We start from the raw sequence: 18,844 nt of genomic DNA, 5'->3' as shown, positions 1-18,844 counted from the left end.
TGCAATAAAAATTTCATTTATTTAAACCCGATGAAAAAAAGCGATGTTATATAAACTAAACTATAAAATTTATAGTTTAGTTTATATGACAGTAATCAGGGCTAGTGTGTATAATAATAAATAAACAGGGCCTCGATCTTTCCAGAAGTTTAGTCATCTGATATTATCATTACTAAGTGTTAAGAAAAATTCTCGAATTTAACAGGAAAGCAAGAAAAACTTTAGAGTAACTTGTAAAAAAAATTGACTAGCAATGAAAAATATATTATTATTATTCAATTAGATTTAAAAAGACCGCAAAATTCGGGAAATAAAATTGTATATTCTAACAGAACATAGAATATTTCGGCTGATCTGGATTTCTGTTCTACTTTATATAATATTTTCGTGAGTCAATGCCTTTCTTTTTAATTAACTTTTGAAAACTGATTTTGAAATTGTATGAAAATGAGTGGTGTGCCACAAATGTATCTGTTTGGGCTGATACTAGAATTGTTCAATTGGACACAGATGAGGAACATTTGCAACATTGTTCTCTTTGCTGACGTAACGGACTTCATATATAAGATTTTGATTGCATAAAATAATAAGCATGATTTTTACAGATGAATTTTCTGATTTGCACAATAAAAATTAAAATAAATAATAAAGAGCTGGCTATATATTTATGCGGTTAATGTTTTATTACAATAACTATCAGAACAACTTACTTAACACTTACAAGACAATTCAATTCTTACAAAATTCTACAGAAGAAAGCTATTTGTCATTGATATAAATTCCTAGCAAATAGCAAATTTATAAATTAGTTTCCTTACTTCTCTAGACGATTTTTAATTCTTAAATTACATATAACGCTTTCGTAATTCTAACTTAAATATTTCAAAATTTGCAACAGATATATGAATTGAAATTTATTCATTAATTCAATCTAGAAAATTTTGAAATTCGATAACATCTACTGCATAGATTTCAATGGAAAGGAACAATATTGGTCTTTTTTATATCATTATGAAATATTAAATAGTAACAACAATTTGTTTTTGTGCAAACTGTACATATATATGAAGAATATTATAATGGAGGGAAATAAATTTTTTGATCTATAAAATGTAAATGTAGTCTACGACGACATTTACGAAAAAACTTAAATAAACAAAGCTCAAAATTATTAATTTGTTTGAAGCTTTGTTGACGCTTATCACAAATCTTCCTTCTATCCTTATCGCATCATTAATTAGAAGTTTTGAAGTTTATATAAAGTGATGAAAGTAAAATATTTTATTTATTTTTTAATAATTAAATAGTTTCGACGTATAATAACAATATATTTAATATATATTCTTTTATAAATATAGATAAATTTTAGTTCATAAATTAATTTTGAGATGATTAGAATATTTTTCTAACAAACAATTCTTAACAATAACGCATTAAATGCTATATCCAACAACGTGTTCAACTATAAAATTTTCATTCCGTGAAAACTTCTTCTTTACTCTCTTATATTTCACGATCGTGAGTAGAAATATAATTCAAACTCTGGTATATGAGATGTTCGTTAACTGCAATTTCACAAGTATTGTGACTAGTTCAGTTTTATATATATACAGAATACTGTTAGTTTTTAAATTATACATCAAAATGATTAACGTCGATTGTAGTTATCATCCCCATAATTGGCATTTTTTGTGTGGATTCATAGGGCTTCCTAGTGGACAATGAAATGCACTCGCAAAATCATAAGAATTTGAAAGAGGACCATTGGCTCTGAAATAATAATTATATTATAAATATAAATAATAATATAATGATCCTAGCCTTATAAAGTCATATCGAGTTAAATTAAACTGTATCAAAATATGAATAAAACAAACCATTTTAATTTAAATGTACTTTATCTAATCTACAACTTTCATAAAATCATTACATTTTTCAATAAAAGAATGTCTCCTCTCGGATGAAACAATTTTAATTCGATCATTCAATAACTATTTATTGCTTATAATTACTACTTATAAAAATTAAACCAAAATGCCTTCATAATATGAAACTTTTATAAATAATATATATTTAACAGTTACCTATATTTTCCAGGACTATGAGTATCTTTAATATATTTTTCATTTCCTTCTTTGCTGGTAACTTCGCACCATAACTATATTTTGAAAAATATTATCTTTATAAATAATGCAATAGAATAAATGGATTTTAAATTTATTAGTTAAAACATAAAACAGAATATAAAGATAGATAAATTGAATTTATTTATATTTTAATTACAGATATACTTAATTCGAAAAACATCAAAAACTTTTAATTACATATTTTACCTGAGCATATTGAAGAAAAAATACTTGAAGATTAGTGAAATTAATACCGGGCAAAGATGGTTCTTCACCATGATCTGCCACGTATTGCTGATAAGCCTAAGAAGAATTGAATCCATGCTTTAGAATATTAACTAACTTTTAGGTAATTCTTCTCATATTAGCGAACAGATGTAAAACAGATAATCATTTTTAAATTAGAAAATTATTATAATGATTTATTTTATAATAGATATCTCGTATGTAAAATGTATTAAAAATTTATTCTATTATACAATAAATTAAGCTAATACTATTTTCTACATTGTATAAATAACTTTTTTATATCAATTTGTTTATTAGAATTTTTCTACTGTATTTATTTATTGGATTTATTTTATAAGCGATTCTGCGGTCGTGAAAATGAAAAATCCTGCCCATTAGTTTCGAGAAATGGATCAAATTGTATTTTAAAATATACGTTTTAAAAGAATGTTACGTAAGATATAATATGACCATTTCAAGAAATTTTTCGTTATTTAATTAGAGATAAAAGACAATAGCAATGATTGATCAATTACAATATGATTATCTTTCGTCCAATCTCCTTTCGTATTTTCAAGAATCGCATTTACCTTTACTAACTTGTAATTTGATTTTTTTTTTAATTGAAGAATTATAAGAGAATGTCTTGATTTTTCCAATAATAGCAGAACCAGGGGAATATAACAATTTATGACATTAAGACAAACTTTTACACTTCTTTAGTTCTATCTTATCAAATTATAGCATAGATAAATAAATAAGCATTTATGTAATGAGAAAGAAGAAACCGCGTTAGAAAATATTGTATATTGAAGTACTGAGTGAATCATTTCACTCTCTGAAAACCTCATTATTAAAATTAATTCGATTAACTATTAACATTTTATTTAGCACAACGAAAATATTTATCTGAAACATCAATTTGTATTATCACCTTTCAGGGATAAACAGTATTTATTTATTTTATTTTCATATTTTTCCCCAGCACATTACACGTTTTATGTTTCGTATTCTTACAAGTTTTGTTTCTCATTATATGTATATTAAAATATGTTACGATACGTCTAAAATTTATATATAAAACATTATCCCAAAAACAGATGGAAAAATACTTAATAATATCATGATATTCATTAAGAAAATGACTGCTATATTTAGTAATTAAGCAATTTGCAATAAAAATTTCATTTATTTAAACCCGATGAAAAAAAGCGATGTTATATAAACTAAACTATAAAATTTATAGTTTAGTTTATATGACAGTAATCAGGGATAGTGTGTATAATAATAAATAAACAGAGCCTCGATCTTTCCAGAAGTTTAGTCATCTGATATTATCATTACTAAGTGTTAAGAAAAATTCTCGAATTTAACAGGAAAGCAAGAAAAACTTTAGAGTAACTTGTAAAAAAAATTGACTAGCAATGAAAAATATATTATTATTATTCAATTAGATTTAAAAAGACCGCAAAATTCGGGAAATAAAATTGTATATTCTAACAGAACATAGAATATTTCGGCTGATCTGGATTTCTGTTCTACTTTATATAATATTTTCGTGAGTCAATGCCTTTCTTTTTAATTAACTTTTGAAAACTGATTTTGAAATTGTATGAAAATGAGTGGTGTGCCACAAATGTATCTGTTTGGGCTGATACTAGAATTGTTCAATTGGACACAGATGAGGAACATTTGCAACATTGTTCTCTTTGCTGACGTAACGGACTTCATATTCCTCTAGTACTGAAGCTATTTGGTGCTTAATGCGCAGTTGCGAGGTCCGGCCAGAAGATATAAGGACCATCCGAGTGGTGTTTCCTGGGAAATAGGAATAGCTTCTCCTTACTACACTCATACTTATTTGTTGGTGTAGAGGCGAGAAGATGCTATGAATGCTTGAAATCTTCCTTTTGAAAGGACTGCTACCTAAATCAACAAACACTTTTTGAGGAAATTTTGCGTGGCATTTAAATTTTATCCGTGGATCAATCTCGATCCTATTCTTAGAATAGTACGTGTTGACCCCAGCACAGTCGTTTCCATCAGAGTAAAATATGATTCATTGTCCATTAACTATGCTCAGTCCATTCAAAACGTTGAAATCGCCCTCGCGCATGTTTTGCAGCAGAGTCCTTTGCAATTTTAGCTTTACTCATTTACTTATTTTTGTATATTTTGGGACTGACTTTCGGTTTCGAAGGACAATTTGCTCAATTAGCATGTTTCCAACATACTGACGAGATAGAAAACTTAGAAGAAAGTTGAAACTTAGTGATTGTCCAACTTTTCCTACCTCCACTCTTTCGCAATCTGTTTTTTCTTTTTTTTAAATCTTTTTCGTCCATTTCCTGGACGCCTATTAAAAGTCTTACCACTTTCCAGCCTTTCTATGATATAAACTCTCCTTTTTTGCCATCTCCATATTCACAAAATGCTTAATTGAGAAGCTTCTCACCCTTTTTTCGTGTTTTCAAAATTTGCCAACTGTAATTTTTCTTTCCTCTTCATTAAACTGCTTCATTTTGTTTACGTTTGAAATACTGTTGCCACCACATGAATTTCAAACTACGGTATCCGAACAACAAATTACGCTACCAAATTCTCAAATATATTTTTATAAAATATACAGAATATGTCTGCCAAAATTGTGCAGATTTTTAGGTTACAGAAAAACTCGAAGTCTCAAAAAAGTCAAATATATTAACACTCCGAAGAAGTTTGACCTTCAACATCTTAGTTTTGTTAGACTCTTTCCGCCCTATGGTCACTAAGATAGCCTTTTCCATCATATCGTGAAATTCGTCCATGTCCATAATGGGGAAATCCGATGGTAGGAACAGAGATCAACTTATTTGGAACAGATTGTCCATAAAAAATTCTTTGAGTTGCTCGCTTGAATTTACTCCCGAGTTCCTTGAGCGAAAGGCTGAAGCCTTAACTTACCATATAGCCAATATGTAGTAGTATAGTCATCGTATCGTGATAAAAGTCACAAAATAAATACCATTAAATACTGTGTGCGATTTTCTGGAATAAATTTTGTTTTATTTACTGAATAAAGATAAAATATAAATATTAAATTTGATTTAACGTTTATTTTATATAAATAGAAACTAATTTTATTTGTTCAAAATATAGAAATTATTCTTCGCCAGAAGAATAATCGTCTATATTTTAATTAAATACATTTAATAAGAGTTTTAAAATGAACAGGTCATTACGATATATTTTATAGACCATCGATATGCGTAATACATACCTTAAATGCTTGCTGTAAACCTCCATTATCACAAATATTATCGTCTAAAGTCTGATTGCCATTTACCTAAAATTATAAAAATCCTTGATATTAAAATAAAATCTGAATACATATTTAAAAATAATATTTTTTATATTGCAATTATATATTATATTTTATTTTTTCGTCATAATTGTAATAAATATAACTTTATAGTTTTGTATGCTAATTAAATGAAAATTTATACAATATGTAAGCCTAAAGTACTGCATTAAAAGTATAATATATTTAAACTTTAACTTCGCAAAGCTTTACAAAAAAAAAATCAAGTATTTTTTTTAAACATATTAAAGATCGTGTACGAAAGTTAATTTTTAGACAAAAATTGTAATTACCGAAAATTAAATAAGCAAATCTGCTTGTATAAGAACTCTTAGCTACTTTACAATCCCCGCACGAATTTCGATTTATTTTAAATTACAGTTTTTACTCTAAACACAATAGCCATTTTTTAAAAATTCAATTACTTTTCAAAGCTTAAAGTAAACAAAAAAGATGATTAATTTCGAAATGAAAGCAAAGGCTAATCACTAAAGCGTGTGACAGAAGATTAAAACGAAAGTTTATTACGTTTTTCATTTAATTTTAATCCACTTCAATAATTTTGATAGATTTCTTTCAGTTCTATAAATATAACAAAAGAAGAAATTAAATAAAATAAATAAATAGAAAAGTTTGTGTTTTTGTTTTTCCAGTTTTTCTGATTTTTGAGTGGAGAGAGCTCAAATAGAAATAATAAAATAGAAAATGAATGATATACTGTATATATATATGATAGAAAAAGTAATATAATATTTAACAAGAAGAAGACAGTTTAGAGGAGAAGGAAAGAAAGTGATAACTATTTACAAATGACTGTGGAGTAATCTGAAAGGATGATAAATTGAAATATAGATAGATATCAATGATAAATGAAATAGTCATAAATATGAATGTATCGATTATTTGCAATGGAAGATAAATTCCTAATGTAACCAGATTACCATTCTAATCTTGTATAGTATATTTTCATATACCATACTGAAAATAATAATCATTATTTTCATTCAATTTTGATTTCTTACATTATTCTGAGAATATTTTANAATTTTTAGACAAAAATTGTAATTACCGAAAATTAAATAAGCAAATCTGCTTGTATAAGAACTCTTAGCTACTTTACAATCCCCGCACGAATTTCGATTTATTTTAAATTACAGTTTTTACTCTAAACACAATAGCCATTTTTTAAAAATTCAATTACTTTTCAAAGCTTAAAGTAAACAAAAAAGATGATTAATTTCGAAATGAAAGCAAAGGCTAATCACTAAAGCGTGTGACAGAAGATTAAAACGAAAGTTTATTACGTTTTTCATTTAATTTTAACCCACTTCAATAATTTTGATAGATTTCTTTCAGTTCTATAAATATAACAAAAGAAGAAATTAAATAAAATAAATAAATAGAAAAGTTTGTGTTTTTGTTTTTCCAGTTTTTCTGATTTTTGAGTGGAGAGAGCTCAAATAGAAATAATAAAATAGAATATGAATGATATACTGTATATATATATGATAGAAAAAGTAATATAATATTTAACAAGAAGAAGACAGTTTAGAGGAGAAGGAAAGAAAGTGATAACTATTTACAAATGACTGTGGAGTAATCTGAAAGGATGATAAATTGAAATATAGATAGATATCAATGATAAATGAAATAGTCATAAATATGAATGTATCGATTATTTGCAATGGAAGATAAATTCCTAATGTAACCAGATTACCATTCTAATCTTGTATAGTATATTTTCATATACCATACTGAAAATAATAATCATTATTTTCATTCAATTTTGATTTCTTACATTATTCTGAGAATATTTTAAATAATTAAAAAGTTAAATATGAACAATATGGAGATAAAAAGTTATTTTATTTAAAATATTTTACGTTAAAAAAATGTTCGTTACAGATTAAAAATTAATAGAAGGATAAATTGACTTTTGAAATATATTTATAATTTTTATAAATGAAAGAGTATTCTTTATTATTTTTTTTACTGTTTTTAAGAGTATTTTCCAATTTTATTCGTATGTAATTTAACTTTTTAGACATTTTTTAATATTACAAAATTTCTAAATATCCCAAATTCGAATCCAGAGAATCGATAAATAACATTAAAACTAAAAGATAATTTAAAAAATAACTTATAATAAATACTAATTATATTGATGATAATTTAAGTCTGAATTAATTATATTAACTTCTCATAAAATTTTTTAATTTTAAAAAGTGACAAACGGTAAAATAATTGAAACTAAAGAACTATTTATAATATAATTTTATCTTAACACGAATTACAAATGTCTGTATTCAAATTTTCTGCAATTTATAATCGTTTTAAATTTTAATTTCCTTTGCTTATCTACGTGAAAAGTATTTCGTATAATCACAAACACAGAGTTCATCAAAACGTTAATAAGTTTGTCTGCAACAATTTACATACCAATGATATTTCAGCAGTCAATGGATGATTACTATTGAAGCGCATTCCCGACAATTATGCATAAATGTTATATGTTATACGACGAAGTTTATATTTTTAAATTTACTCAAAATAAAAAAAATAATTATATATAATAACTGTTGTATGACAACTTTTATGCTAAATCAGTGTATTAATTTATGCTAATGTTTATTAATCCATTTACATTACCAAAACGTAGAAATTTTGATTTTAATTTATTGCTTTAGATTTTTATAAAGTTAAATTACTGATAAATATACACGAATCAGATAGAACTATGCTATAAAAACAATATAAATTATCTAAACAAATTATTGTATAGATTATTGCTTGGATGAGAGACATTTAGAATCAAATTAGAAAACAAGATTTCTGACATAACGACATGGAAAGAGATTTTCTTATCTTTTCTTTCGAATAATCCCTAGAGTTATATAAATAATGTGTCTTAAGAGAAGACGAAAGCTTATTAAATCGAGATTTCATTGCTCCAATTCCTGATAAAAGAGAGGAAATTAACATCGTGATGAAAGTTTTCAATCAATACAAAACTCTGCCATAATTAGAAAAAGAAGCGAAAAGGAAGGAAATTTCATTGTTCAGCCTAAACAGGAAATTTTATCGGTTAGTTATATAAAAATTATCTTCTCATAAAGGAAATGTTATTTTTACATTATTTACCAAGAACGTAGTTTAATAAAGTAAAACTTCAAACAATTTAACTTTTAATAAAATTTAGAATTTAACAAATATACCATGAACATCTGTATTTTAAAAACTACATCTTTTATTGTCACTACATCTAACTTTACTCTAAATGCCACTTACTTCAAAAACTTATACATATAAACTATTAATTTTACTTGAGAATATTTTAAATATAGACATTTTTTAAAATATAATTCTAAGAAGACTATGCAGACAAAACAATGAGTAAAATTTTATCTATAATTCCAAATTAGTTATAAAAAATAAAATTAATATAATTTCTTTTATTTAAAGGACATTATGTTTATATAATAAATATAAAAACATTACTTATTATATTTTGCATGATAATATATTAATTTAAGGATGTAAAAATGTTTGCTTGTTTCAAGTTATTAGTTTAAGTTCTAATGAATAATGAAATTACAAAGAAAACATCTTTCAGCTGTTCTGTTGCTATGTTACAATGATGATAAACTCATTTAGATACAGATGAAGTAATAAAAACATGACTCAAAATTTATTTATTGTTATTCAGTCATAACATAATTAATTTTCCCAATTAAAAGTAATGAAAAAAACTTACATTTTGCCCAACCATATCGATAGTATATTGAGAATACTGTTCGACGAAGCATACAGTTTTCTCTTTGAATTTATCGATCACTTCTTCTGGCCACCACTGAGTGAAATTACCAGCTTTATCAAATTTTCTTCCTAATTCATAAATAAAAATAATTAATTGAGCGAAGAGAATTTATCAAATTATTTATTTAATATCACATTTTGTTGTCAGTAAATCAATTCTAAAGAGGAGATAATTGATTAAACAATATTTTGATTCTTCAATAAATTATATAATGTACTTTAATTTTTATTTTCTAATAAAAATTTAAATTATATGTGAATATGAATATATATTGGATATAAAATTTTAAATGAAGTATTTAAAATTAATTTAAAATCCAAGAATTTAACACATCTGAAAAATATTTCTAAGAATATACCCTGAATTAACGTTGTGAAGTTTGTTTATCTTATCTATTATTCATTATGTTATTCTGGTTTCACTGATTTTAGTTTCATAAATTTTTCGAATCTATGAATCACTTTTTGATGTACAAAAATACATTATTGCTCGTTATTTTTAAGTGAAACAGCGAACAGTAAGTATAATGTAATCTACAAAGCCAATACTTTTCCTTTTACAGCTTTTATTAGTAAATAAAATACTCAATATATGCTTGTACGAATAATACTCGAGTTAATGTTTTATTCAAAACATTGCTTTAAAAAATTACAATAAAAAAAAACATCGTATCGAACGAACTAAAAGAAAAACAAGGAAACAATTAATTTATATTACAAGAAAAACGTATTACGTGAGAATAAAAATAGACTGTTTTTGTGTGCAGAAATTTATTTTAAATTTTAAAATATTTATATATTTGAGAAAATACAACTAATATAAAAACATAAGAATTTATAGGACTGTCAATACAATATTCCAGTTATAAATAATTCGAGTGAGATGATATTTTCAATTTTGAAAGTGAATGTGAAAATAATTTAATTTTAAATTAAATTTTGTTTTAAATTGATGATAGCATTAGGCTGTTTTTTTTTTTACCTCGATGACAATATCTGTAAATTATTATTATGTTTTTAAAATCAAATATTATCGAGTCATAAAAGATATTTTTAATACAAGTGAAGTGATCTGAATAGAATGGAAAAATATTTGTATTTTTATAGGAATTTTTAATTCAAAATTCTAATTCCTCATTATCTAATAGAATTACCACAAGTTTAGATTCTTTACAAAATTTTTCAGTCAGAATTTTATAGGCATTAATTTACGTCCCAGTTTGTCCAGAATAGTCCCGAATTTCGTATGTTTTAACCTTCAAAAATAAAAGAAAATTTTAAATAGAACCAGATTTTCTAATATAATTTAACTATTTTATAAGTCAATATATAAATAATTTTTAAAATATTCCAAATTTACTCAATTTTAGATCCATTTTTCGCTCTCTTACAAACTGTCCGTATTTGGCCGATAAATACGATCGCTCCAGACATTATAAATGTTAAGCGTGAGATACAAACACTCGATAAAACACTTAAATGGACTTTTAAATGCATTAAAAAAGAATTATTTGACAATTTCTTGAAAGGCAATCGTCACATAATTTCTCGTTTTTATTTTATTTTATTCTTTTCATTTCGCTTGAAAGATATTCTCACCATTAATGCTAAATCAGGTTTTAAATCAAGTATAATGGAGCATGCATTATGCATATTGAATACGCTAGTATAAGTGATTTATTAAAGTCTTATTCGATTCTTTTAATATTTTAAAAATATTGCTTTTCTAACTAATGCAATATAAATTAAATTTATGTTGTTATTGTTAAATTTATTGAAACATAATTATTTTCGAGAATACGTAATTAACGAAATTAATATCACATTCTCGAAGTGGAAACAAATATCTTAAATAAATTATTATTAATTTAATGGCACAGTTTCAAAATTTTATTTATTTAAATTTCATTTTTTAGATTAAAAAAATAAACTTATATTTGTTTGATAAATAAGAAAATATTTGATATTTTTACAGAATAGTGAAATATAAAATTTTAATTTTTTTTCGAAAATTTGTAATTATTTGTAATTTTTATTGGAAAATTTTTTATAAAATATAATTAATTTTATATCTAAAAGTATTTGTGAACAATAAATAATTGTTTTCTGCTAATCAAAGTTTAGTTATAAATCACCAACACTTTAATAGTAATTACTCACAAACTTTCGAAAATTTTTGGCAGAGATTATTTTTCTCTAAAACATTTTTTTAATCCGGAGTATTTTTTTAAAATTTTTGCCCAAGGTTAACAATAATTCAAGGTCAAAATTTTTGGACACGGTTAAAGTTTTAATCGTTTTTTCAGTAAAGAAAGCTCTAACCAATCATCAATATGTCGGCGACTTGGTGGAAAATTTGGCTATTACTTTTTTATATTCTATTGTTTTAAAATATAATTGTAAAAATTAATATAATCTAAAAAAACAAATTTAACAGTCGCAAAATTTGTTCAATTGTTAGAAGAATCGTAACTGTTATTTAAAGTAAAATAAAAACTAAAAAGCTATTTTAAAATAAAAAACAATTTTGAATAGAATCAATCGAGTGGGCAAATATTGACAACATTGTAATTAAAAAAATTAACGTGTGGTGTTGCAATGTTACCATGAGCGGATAGAGGACCATTTATTACCACTGTTATCGAATCCGTGTGTAATTTCGTGGCCAACAACAACGCCAAAACTACCGAAATTCAAATACCTACAAATAATAAAAAAAACTGTGTGAGAGCAATGTCTTTAATTTCTAGATAATTGATTTTTTTCGGTTATGAAAAATGATAATTACTTACTTGGGACGGTCTGGAGAAAATATCGGAGGACGTAAGATGCCAACTGGAAATACTAAAAAATCATACTTTTAAAATACTGCCGAATAACAATAATTAATAATTTAAATAATTTAAAAAGTAAAAAAAATTGCAATTATTAAATTAAGAGTTCATTTAAACTAAGTTTTTTTCAATAATTATTATAAATGGCAATATAGTTTATTCATTTCAGAGTATAAGTAGTATTATTTTTAAAGATCATAGGAATTAATTTTCCATATAAAAAAAGAATATAAAAAATAAAATATCAAGGTTAAGATTATAATATAATAGAAAATATTTGGCGTAGTTTATAATTTTTATATTCTAGTTTTAATATTTCATATAAAAACATTTATTCTTATGAAATAATAATATAATCTTTTTTCAGACTTACTGACTGAATTTCCAGTAGGTTCATAAAAAGCATTAACAACAAGAGGTTGGACCAGCCAATCCCTATAGAAAACGAAATAAAAAATTAATTATTAAATGTATATATAACAAATGTGCAAAAATAATTTACCTGTCTTTATCAACAGTTCTTGTCATTTTAAGCAATTCTTTGATAACTTCGTATCTATTCATTCGAAGGATATTATTTAAAAAGTGATCGTCAGAAATATCTAACTAAAATATAGAAATGTGTTAAATATACAGTTATATAAGTTGATATTAAAAAATAATTCTTTAAATACTAATTACTAAAATAACTACAAAAAATTTATGTATAAAATATGAAAAGTTCTCATTTCTCTAATATAAAAGTGTCTAAACTATTTTTAACAACTCGTAATTTCTCATTTTAAGTAAAATTTAGTTTTACAAAATTAATTTTAATTTATTTTTTAAGCAAAAAAGACGAAAAATTAAGAATTTCAAAAAACAAAAAAAGTACTGTATTTCTAAAAATACTTAAGAAGCATGAATTAGTAATAGAAAGTAATCACTTTAAACCTTGTCGTTTTAGTTTTTTATCGATCGTTCTGGCTTTCTCATCTTTCGGAAAATTTTATTACTTTATTATTTTTACAAAATATTTCAATTAATATATGCATAAAATATAGGCCCTACAAGTCTGTAGTTACATTCTTTTAATTATCTAATTACGAATATTTAGTACAAAAATTTCAAATTTTTCAAACATTTTTCAATGTAATAATTAAAATATGTATACTCAATATCTACTCTTAGATTTATATTATTAGTTAATAAAATTTATCACATTATTTATATAAAATGTAGCTTTAAAATGAAATCAGATAAAACATTGCTTTATAATATTATTTTATAATTAATATTTAATAAAAGCAAACACAACTGAAAATAAGAAAATATTTTATATTTATAATAAAATAAAGTAGTAGTAGTAGTAGTAGTAGTTTTAAAAACTACTACTACTATTTTGTGGATACGAAAACAATTTTAATAGAAATTCATGATAGGAAAATAGATTTAACATGTCTTGTACAAGAGTGAAAAATACAGAATAAACTGTACATCAATAGAGTACTGTACTAAGAGTTTAATTTAACATACTATATTGAAGATAACATGAAAAACGAAACTGTAGAAGTCTACTAAAATTAAACAAGTAACAACTTTTATAATTTTTATATAAGTAATGTTTTAAAAAAGAGAAAATTACGGAGACTCATGCAAATTTATAAATTCCTATAACTTCTTATAAGTTTTGCAATAGGCGTACTATAAAGAGAGAAGGTTCAAAACATTTATATTATTATTATACGATATGAAATAAAGAATATTGTAAAATATCTTGAAATTTGTCGCTATTTTTGGATTTATCATTGTCTTTTTCGCTTTTTGAAAATAAGTTTTTCGTTTCTGATATATTTTTATGTTTTCACTTTATGATATGAAAACATTTTCGTGTTCCATTAATTATAATTTAATTGCCGTATGATAAAAGAATTGAAAAGTATTCATTTTAAAACTATTCAGAAAAAAGCTTTTAAATTAATCGATATTCTATAATTACACTTCTAGATTTTTTTCTTCTATTTACAAAATAGAGAGAAAGTTAAGATTTTTTCCTTCTATTTTATAAAGCGACATGAAAGTAAAGTAATTTACCAGGTATACAAACAAAGAAGTGTGGAAATTAATCAAAATTACATTCTTTTCTAATGAACAAAACGTTATTTGACAAAATGTTCGAATTTTTGTGAAATATATTACAATACATAAAAGAAAAACTTGGTTAAAAAATAGACAGCTATCAGAAAAACATGTAATCTATAATATAGAGTTATGAATAAATGTATAGAACACTATATCCACCCTCTCGATCAGAGAGATTCAAACTGAACCTGTTCAAAATTCTTAAAAGTTTCAGAATTTTTTTTGGATTTCAGTCCTTTTATTTCAACTGTCGATCGATCCTATTGTAGTACCGAAGAGCACGTTATTTTATTCCTTTTCAGTATTTTCAGATCAGTAAGGAGTAATACAGACTAGAGACAGATAAGAAACAATTCTTTGTCTAACTTTTAAGTGTATAAAACAGTAGAGTCTGCTATTTCACGTTTGCACGATTACGTAGCAATCTGAGAAAGTAGCATGTATCTGAGAAGATGGCACATGTATCAAACATTTTTACACGGTATAACCATATTATTGATTTGAAACGAAAGGGAATTTAAAATAGATGTTTTATTATAAAATAATATTTGATAGCCATCTTGGTGAATTCAATAGCTACAAACCTCTCTGATTTCTGTGCGCTTTGAATCTTAAAATACAAAAAATAGTTTGAGAAATTTTGTATTATTATTTGATTAATTTATAGCCAAAATAATTTGAATACACAAAGGAAATCAAAAAGTTAATATTATTCATATCATCGCTTAAAAATTCGAAAAGAAATTTATTGGGAAGAAATATGCCAATAACAATGTCAGCATTCTCATTTTAGAAATGTTATCTGCTAAAATTACTTACACCAGCATAATCACTGTCCAATTGAAAAGAATCAGTTATGTATTGAGGATAACCGACTTTTTCTGCCATTGTTTCAACCTGCAATATGAAAATATAAACATTTTAAACAATATTACTTAATAAATATTTAAGTACTGTATATAAAAATCTACTGTAATAAAAAGTGGAACATTACATTCCTATTTTTTACCTGTATTTTCGTAGTTAACTGTATTTCAAGGATTTATTTGGCAAAAATATTATAATACAATTACATAAATTACAGCAAAAATTCACAAAATTCCAATATACAAGCTTTTTAAAATTATTAGTCATTAGGTGAACACTGTTTAACATAATTATAATTACTGTATTTTGAATATTTTGAAAAGAAATTAAATTATAATTTTTAAGAATTTACTGTTTTTGTAATAAAGAGAAATCCAAATATAGTCTACATATTAAATTTACTAAACTGAATCTATTTTTTTCAATTTTTGTTATTAATATCAATATAAAATGTGAACGTTTTAGTTCCATTGTAAGTTAATGTATGCTACAAGTAGTAGGAATTTGTGCAGAAGAACAATAAAAACAAAATAATTAAGAATAACATTTAAAAATTAATTATTAAGAATGATTTATTAATGCGGTTTGAATGTAGGAATCGGAAATGTGACAATAAAGTAGGTTTTTGATACGTAATTTACAAAATTTTTTGAAGTTATTGCCAAAATTAGTTTTGAAAATTATATTCTGAAATCGTTTCCTATCTATATTTGACAGCGTACAATTTTATTCTAATATTATTTTGTAAATTTAAATAATAAATTATGATTTCACGACAACTTTTATGACTTTCCGAAGTATTTCATAATTATTTTTGGAGTCAGACAACGCACTTTAGCATCCGAAGAATGTTGTCTAGTCATTTTTATTGCAATTGAATTCTATTGATTATTTTGGAAAATTATAGCTTTAATGCATACAGAATCAAAAAAGTACAATTATTAAAATAACCACCATAAAAACTGGCCAAAAACTGTTGAATGTACAGTATTATTTGCCTCGTAAAACTGTGTAGAATTTGATTAGAGTATAATATAAAATTAATTTTCTGTTTTTCTGTTATAAATTAGGTTAAATTAGATTAGAGTTACAATTTTATTAGTTTCGATAATAATTTAAGAAGTTGCAAGATTGTCGAATAAAACTTTAATTGCTTTCTCGTTTTCTAGGTTAATCCGGAGTGACTTCGATTAATATTTTATCAGAAAGCTATTAATTAACAAATGATATTTGTTATCTTAGTGATATCAACACAATTGAAAATATTTGTTACGAAGACAAAAATTCTATAACTAATAAAAAAAAAAAGATCTGATATTAACAAAAGACTACAGCATTATATATTCATTATTGAAGGCCGGATGTCCGAGGCGTCAGATTACCACTCAGGGAGATCTGGGATCGAAACCAGGCAAATAACTTGGGAATTTTTCTTAAGCCCTGTCGTTCACCATCCGGCTGCCCCTATTGCGGGGTGGCCGAACACACTATGGCAATGAATCTGGCAAGAAAAGCCCTCTTAATGCCCACAGTGCGGAATATCTTGATCTCGATGAGCGTTTTTCATTTTTCAAAAAAAAAAAAAACTTTCAGTGAATCGCTTTTATATAGGATTGTTATATTATTACACCTTTGAAGCGCATAATCCTAAGAATGAACATAATATTAATAATATATAACTACTTCTATCATTATATATGTATGTTTGTGTGCCTTTTCAATACATCATGGAATATGGATATAAAACATTTCTAATAAATGAATCAAGGACGAAATGTAACATCTTAACTGAGCAGTAAAAAGATGAGAATTTGCGCGTAATGTTATAAAGATAAAAAAAAAGTGCGGGTATTGTATGTATATTTTATCAGTATGAAATGAAATAAACACGTGTACACGCGTGTAATTCAAATTATCCAATTTAATCGCACGAAAAAAAAAAGTTTATTAACGATTCGGCATTCGTACAAAGGAATATTCAATGAAGTATTTGCTGCATAGAGGATGCCGTTTATTAATATTCTGATGTAATTCGTGGTTGTTTGAATTGGAACTAATTAGGGTTTATGTTCCGATAATTACTTCGGATCGTTTCACAATAATCTAAACTAGGCCTGTATAACTAACTCCAAATTTATTATTAGACAATTTTAACAAAATATAATAATTATATTTTGTTAATTATTAATAATATATTCTATTCTTAAAATTTTAAATAAAATAGCCTTCTATATTGTATTAATTTAAAAAGCAATGTAAATTTATGAACTGTTTTAATGAAAATATTTATTTATTTATTCAATTTAATTAATTTAACCCATCGAAACAGATTATAAAATTCACTTTAAACTTATTTGACTTTAAAATAGAATAATTTAAATATTTGCAGACTAGTTTTTCTGTAAGATTTAAAAAAAAAAGAAGAAGAATTTCAGACTATAATTCAATACGAATTCTATAACTAACAATTAAATAAAAAATAATTATAATTTAAAATATTTGATAATTACACATTCCATTTTTAAAAATAATTATTTTGACAATCCATTTTTTCAAGAAATTATTTTACAAGTGTCAAATTAAGTTAAATCATGAATCGCTTCCGGGAAAAGATTTAGTTAAACAAATTACTTTTTTTACCATTTATTTACTTAATATTTATTCATTTTTTTTAAATTTTAAGTATTTAATTTAAAAAAAATGAATGAATATTAAAAAATTATTTATTCACGTTACTTTCTAAAGCAAATAAATAATTTAAATTAAATTAATTTTTTCTTAAATTCTCAAAATAACTTTGGTTTTATAATGCATAATAATTGGTTTTGTAATATTTAAAAAATTTAATTAAATGTTAAAAATTATTTTATCCAATTAATTACATACAAAAATTTACTGTTTAAAAATTAATTTTTGAAAGAAACTACAAGCATTTTTTTTCACTAATTAATACGTTAAAAAAAATAATAATAAAGTTTAATCGTTTGTAAAAAGTTTATTAGAAATATTTTTTAATGTTAATAAAAATTGTATTATGACAAATCAGTAAATAGTGATAAAATGTAAATTAATCAATACAATATTTTGAAACTATTATTATTATTTCCTGTTTTTAAATTATATTTAAATAAATAAAAATAATAATTACATACGAATACATATTTATATTTTTAATCATTTTAATTATATAAATAAATAAAAAATCGTATTTCGTGAATTGTTTATTTTACGAATTTCTAATTACAGTTGTCCCTCGATAGTCCGACGTTTTTTAATCCGACATGCTCAGTAGTCCGACGCACCTCCCGTCAAGGTACCCGTCTCCGTTACGTGTCTGCTTGCACAGAAGCATGTCGCGATGTGAATCTCCCCATCCAATTCTTACTCGATGACACACATTTCGTGTGTTTTATGTGAGCAGTTCTGTTCGAACAGTTGGAGTAGAGAATATTGTAAGTTACTGCTAGCAAAACAATGCGAAATATGTAATTATTTTCGGTAATCCGGACACT

At 24.4% G+C, this 18,844-nt stretch overlaps 1 protein-coding gene across 1 annotated transcript in view; it reads right to left on the bottom strand.

The window, feature by feature from the left end:
- Window positions 1-578: 578 nt before the first annotated feature.
- Window positions 579-18,844, bottom strand: part of LOC111631755 (neprilysin-1-like) — a 46,149-nt gene continuing 27,883 nt past the window's right edge. The window contains exons 11-20 of the mRNA XM_023376062.1: window positions 15,285-15,362; window positions 12,847-12,950; window positions 12,718-12,779; window positions 12,303-12,354; window positions 12,144-12,211; window positions 9,449-9,579; window positions 5,614-5,679; window positions 2,334-2,429; window positions 2,085-2,158; window positions 579-1,770 (exon numbers count right to left, since the gene is read on the bottom strand). Of these exons, the coding sequence (XP_023231830.1) occupies window positions 1,668-1,770; window positions 2,085-2,158; window positions 2,334-2,429; window positions 5,614-5,679; window positions 9,449-9,579; window positions 12,144-12,211; window positions 12,303-12,354; window positions 12,718-12,779; window positions 12,847-12,950; window positions 15,285-15,362 (834 nt within the window). The 3' untranslated portion in view covers window positions 579-1,667. The remainder of the gene's footprint in view (window positions 1,771-2,084; window positions 2,159-2,333; window positions 2,430-5,613; window positions 5,680-9,448; window positions 9,580-12,143; window positions 12,212-12,302; window positions 12,355-12,717; window positions 12,780-12,846; window positions 12,951-15,284; window positions 15,363-18,844) is intronic.

This window comes from Centruroides sculpturatus, unplaced genomic scaffold, assembly GCF_000671375.1.
Source record: "Centruroides sculpturatus isolate CEXI.00-Female unplaced genomic scaffold, Cexi_2.0 scaffold705, whole genome shotgun sequence".
NCBI classification, from domain to species: domain Eukaryota; kingdom Metazoa; phylum Arthropoda; class Arachnida; order Scorpiones; family Buthidae; genus Centruroides; species Centruroides sculpturatus.
This window is presented reverse-complemented; position numbering and strand designations above follow the sequence as displayed.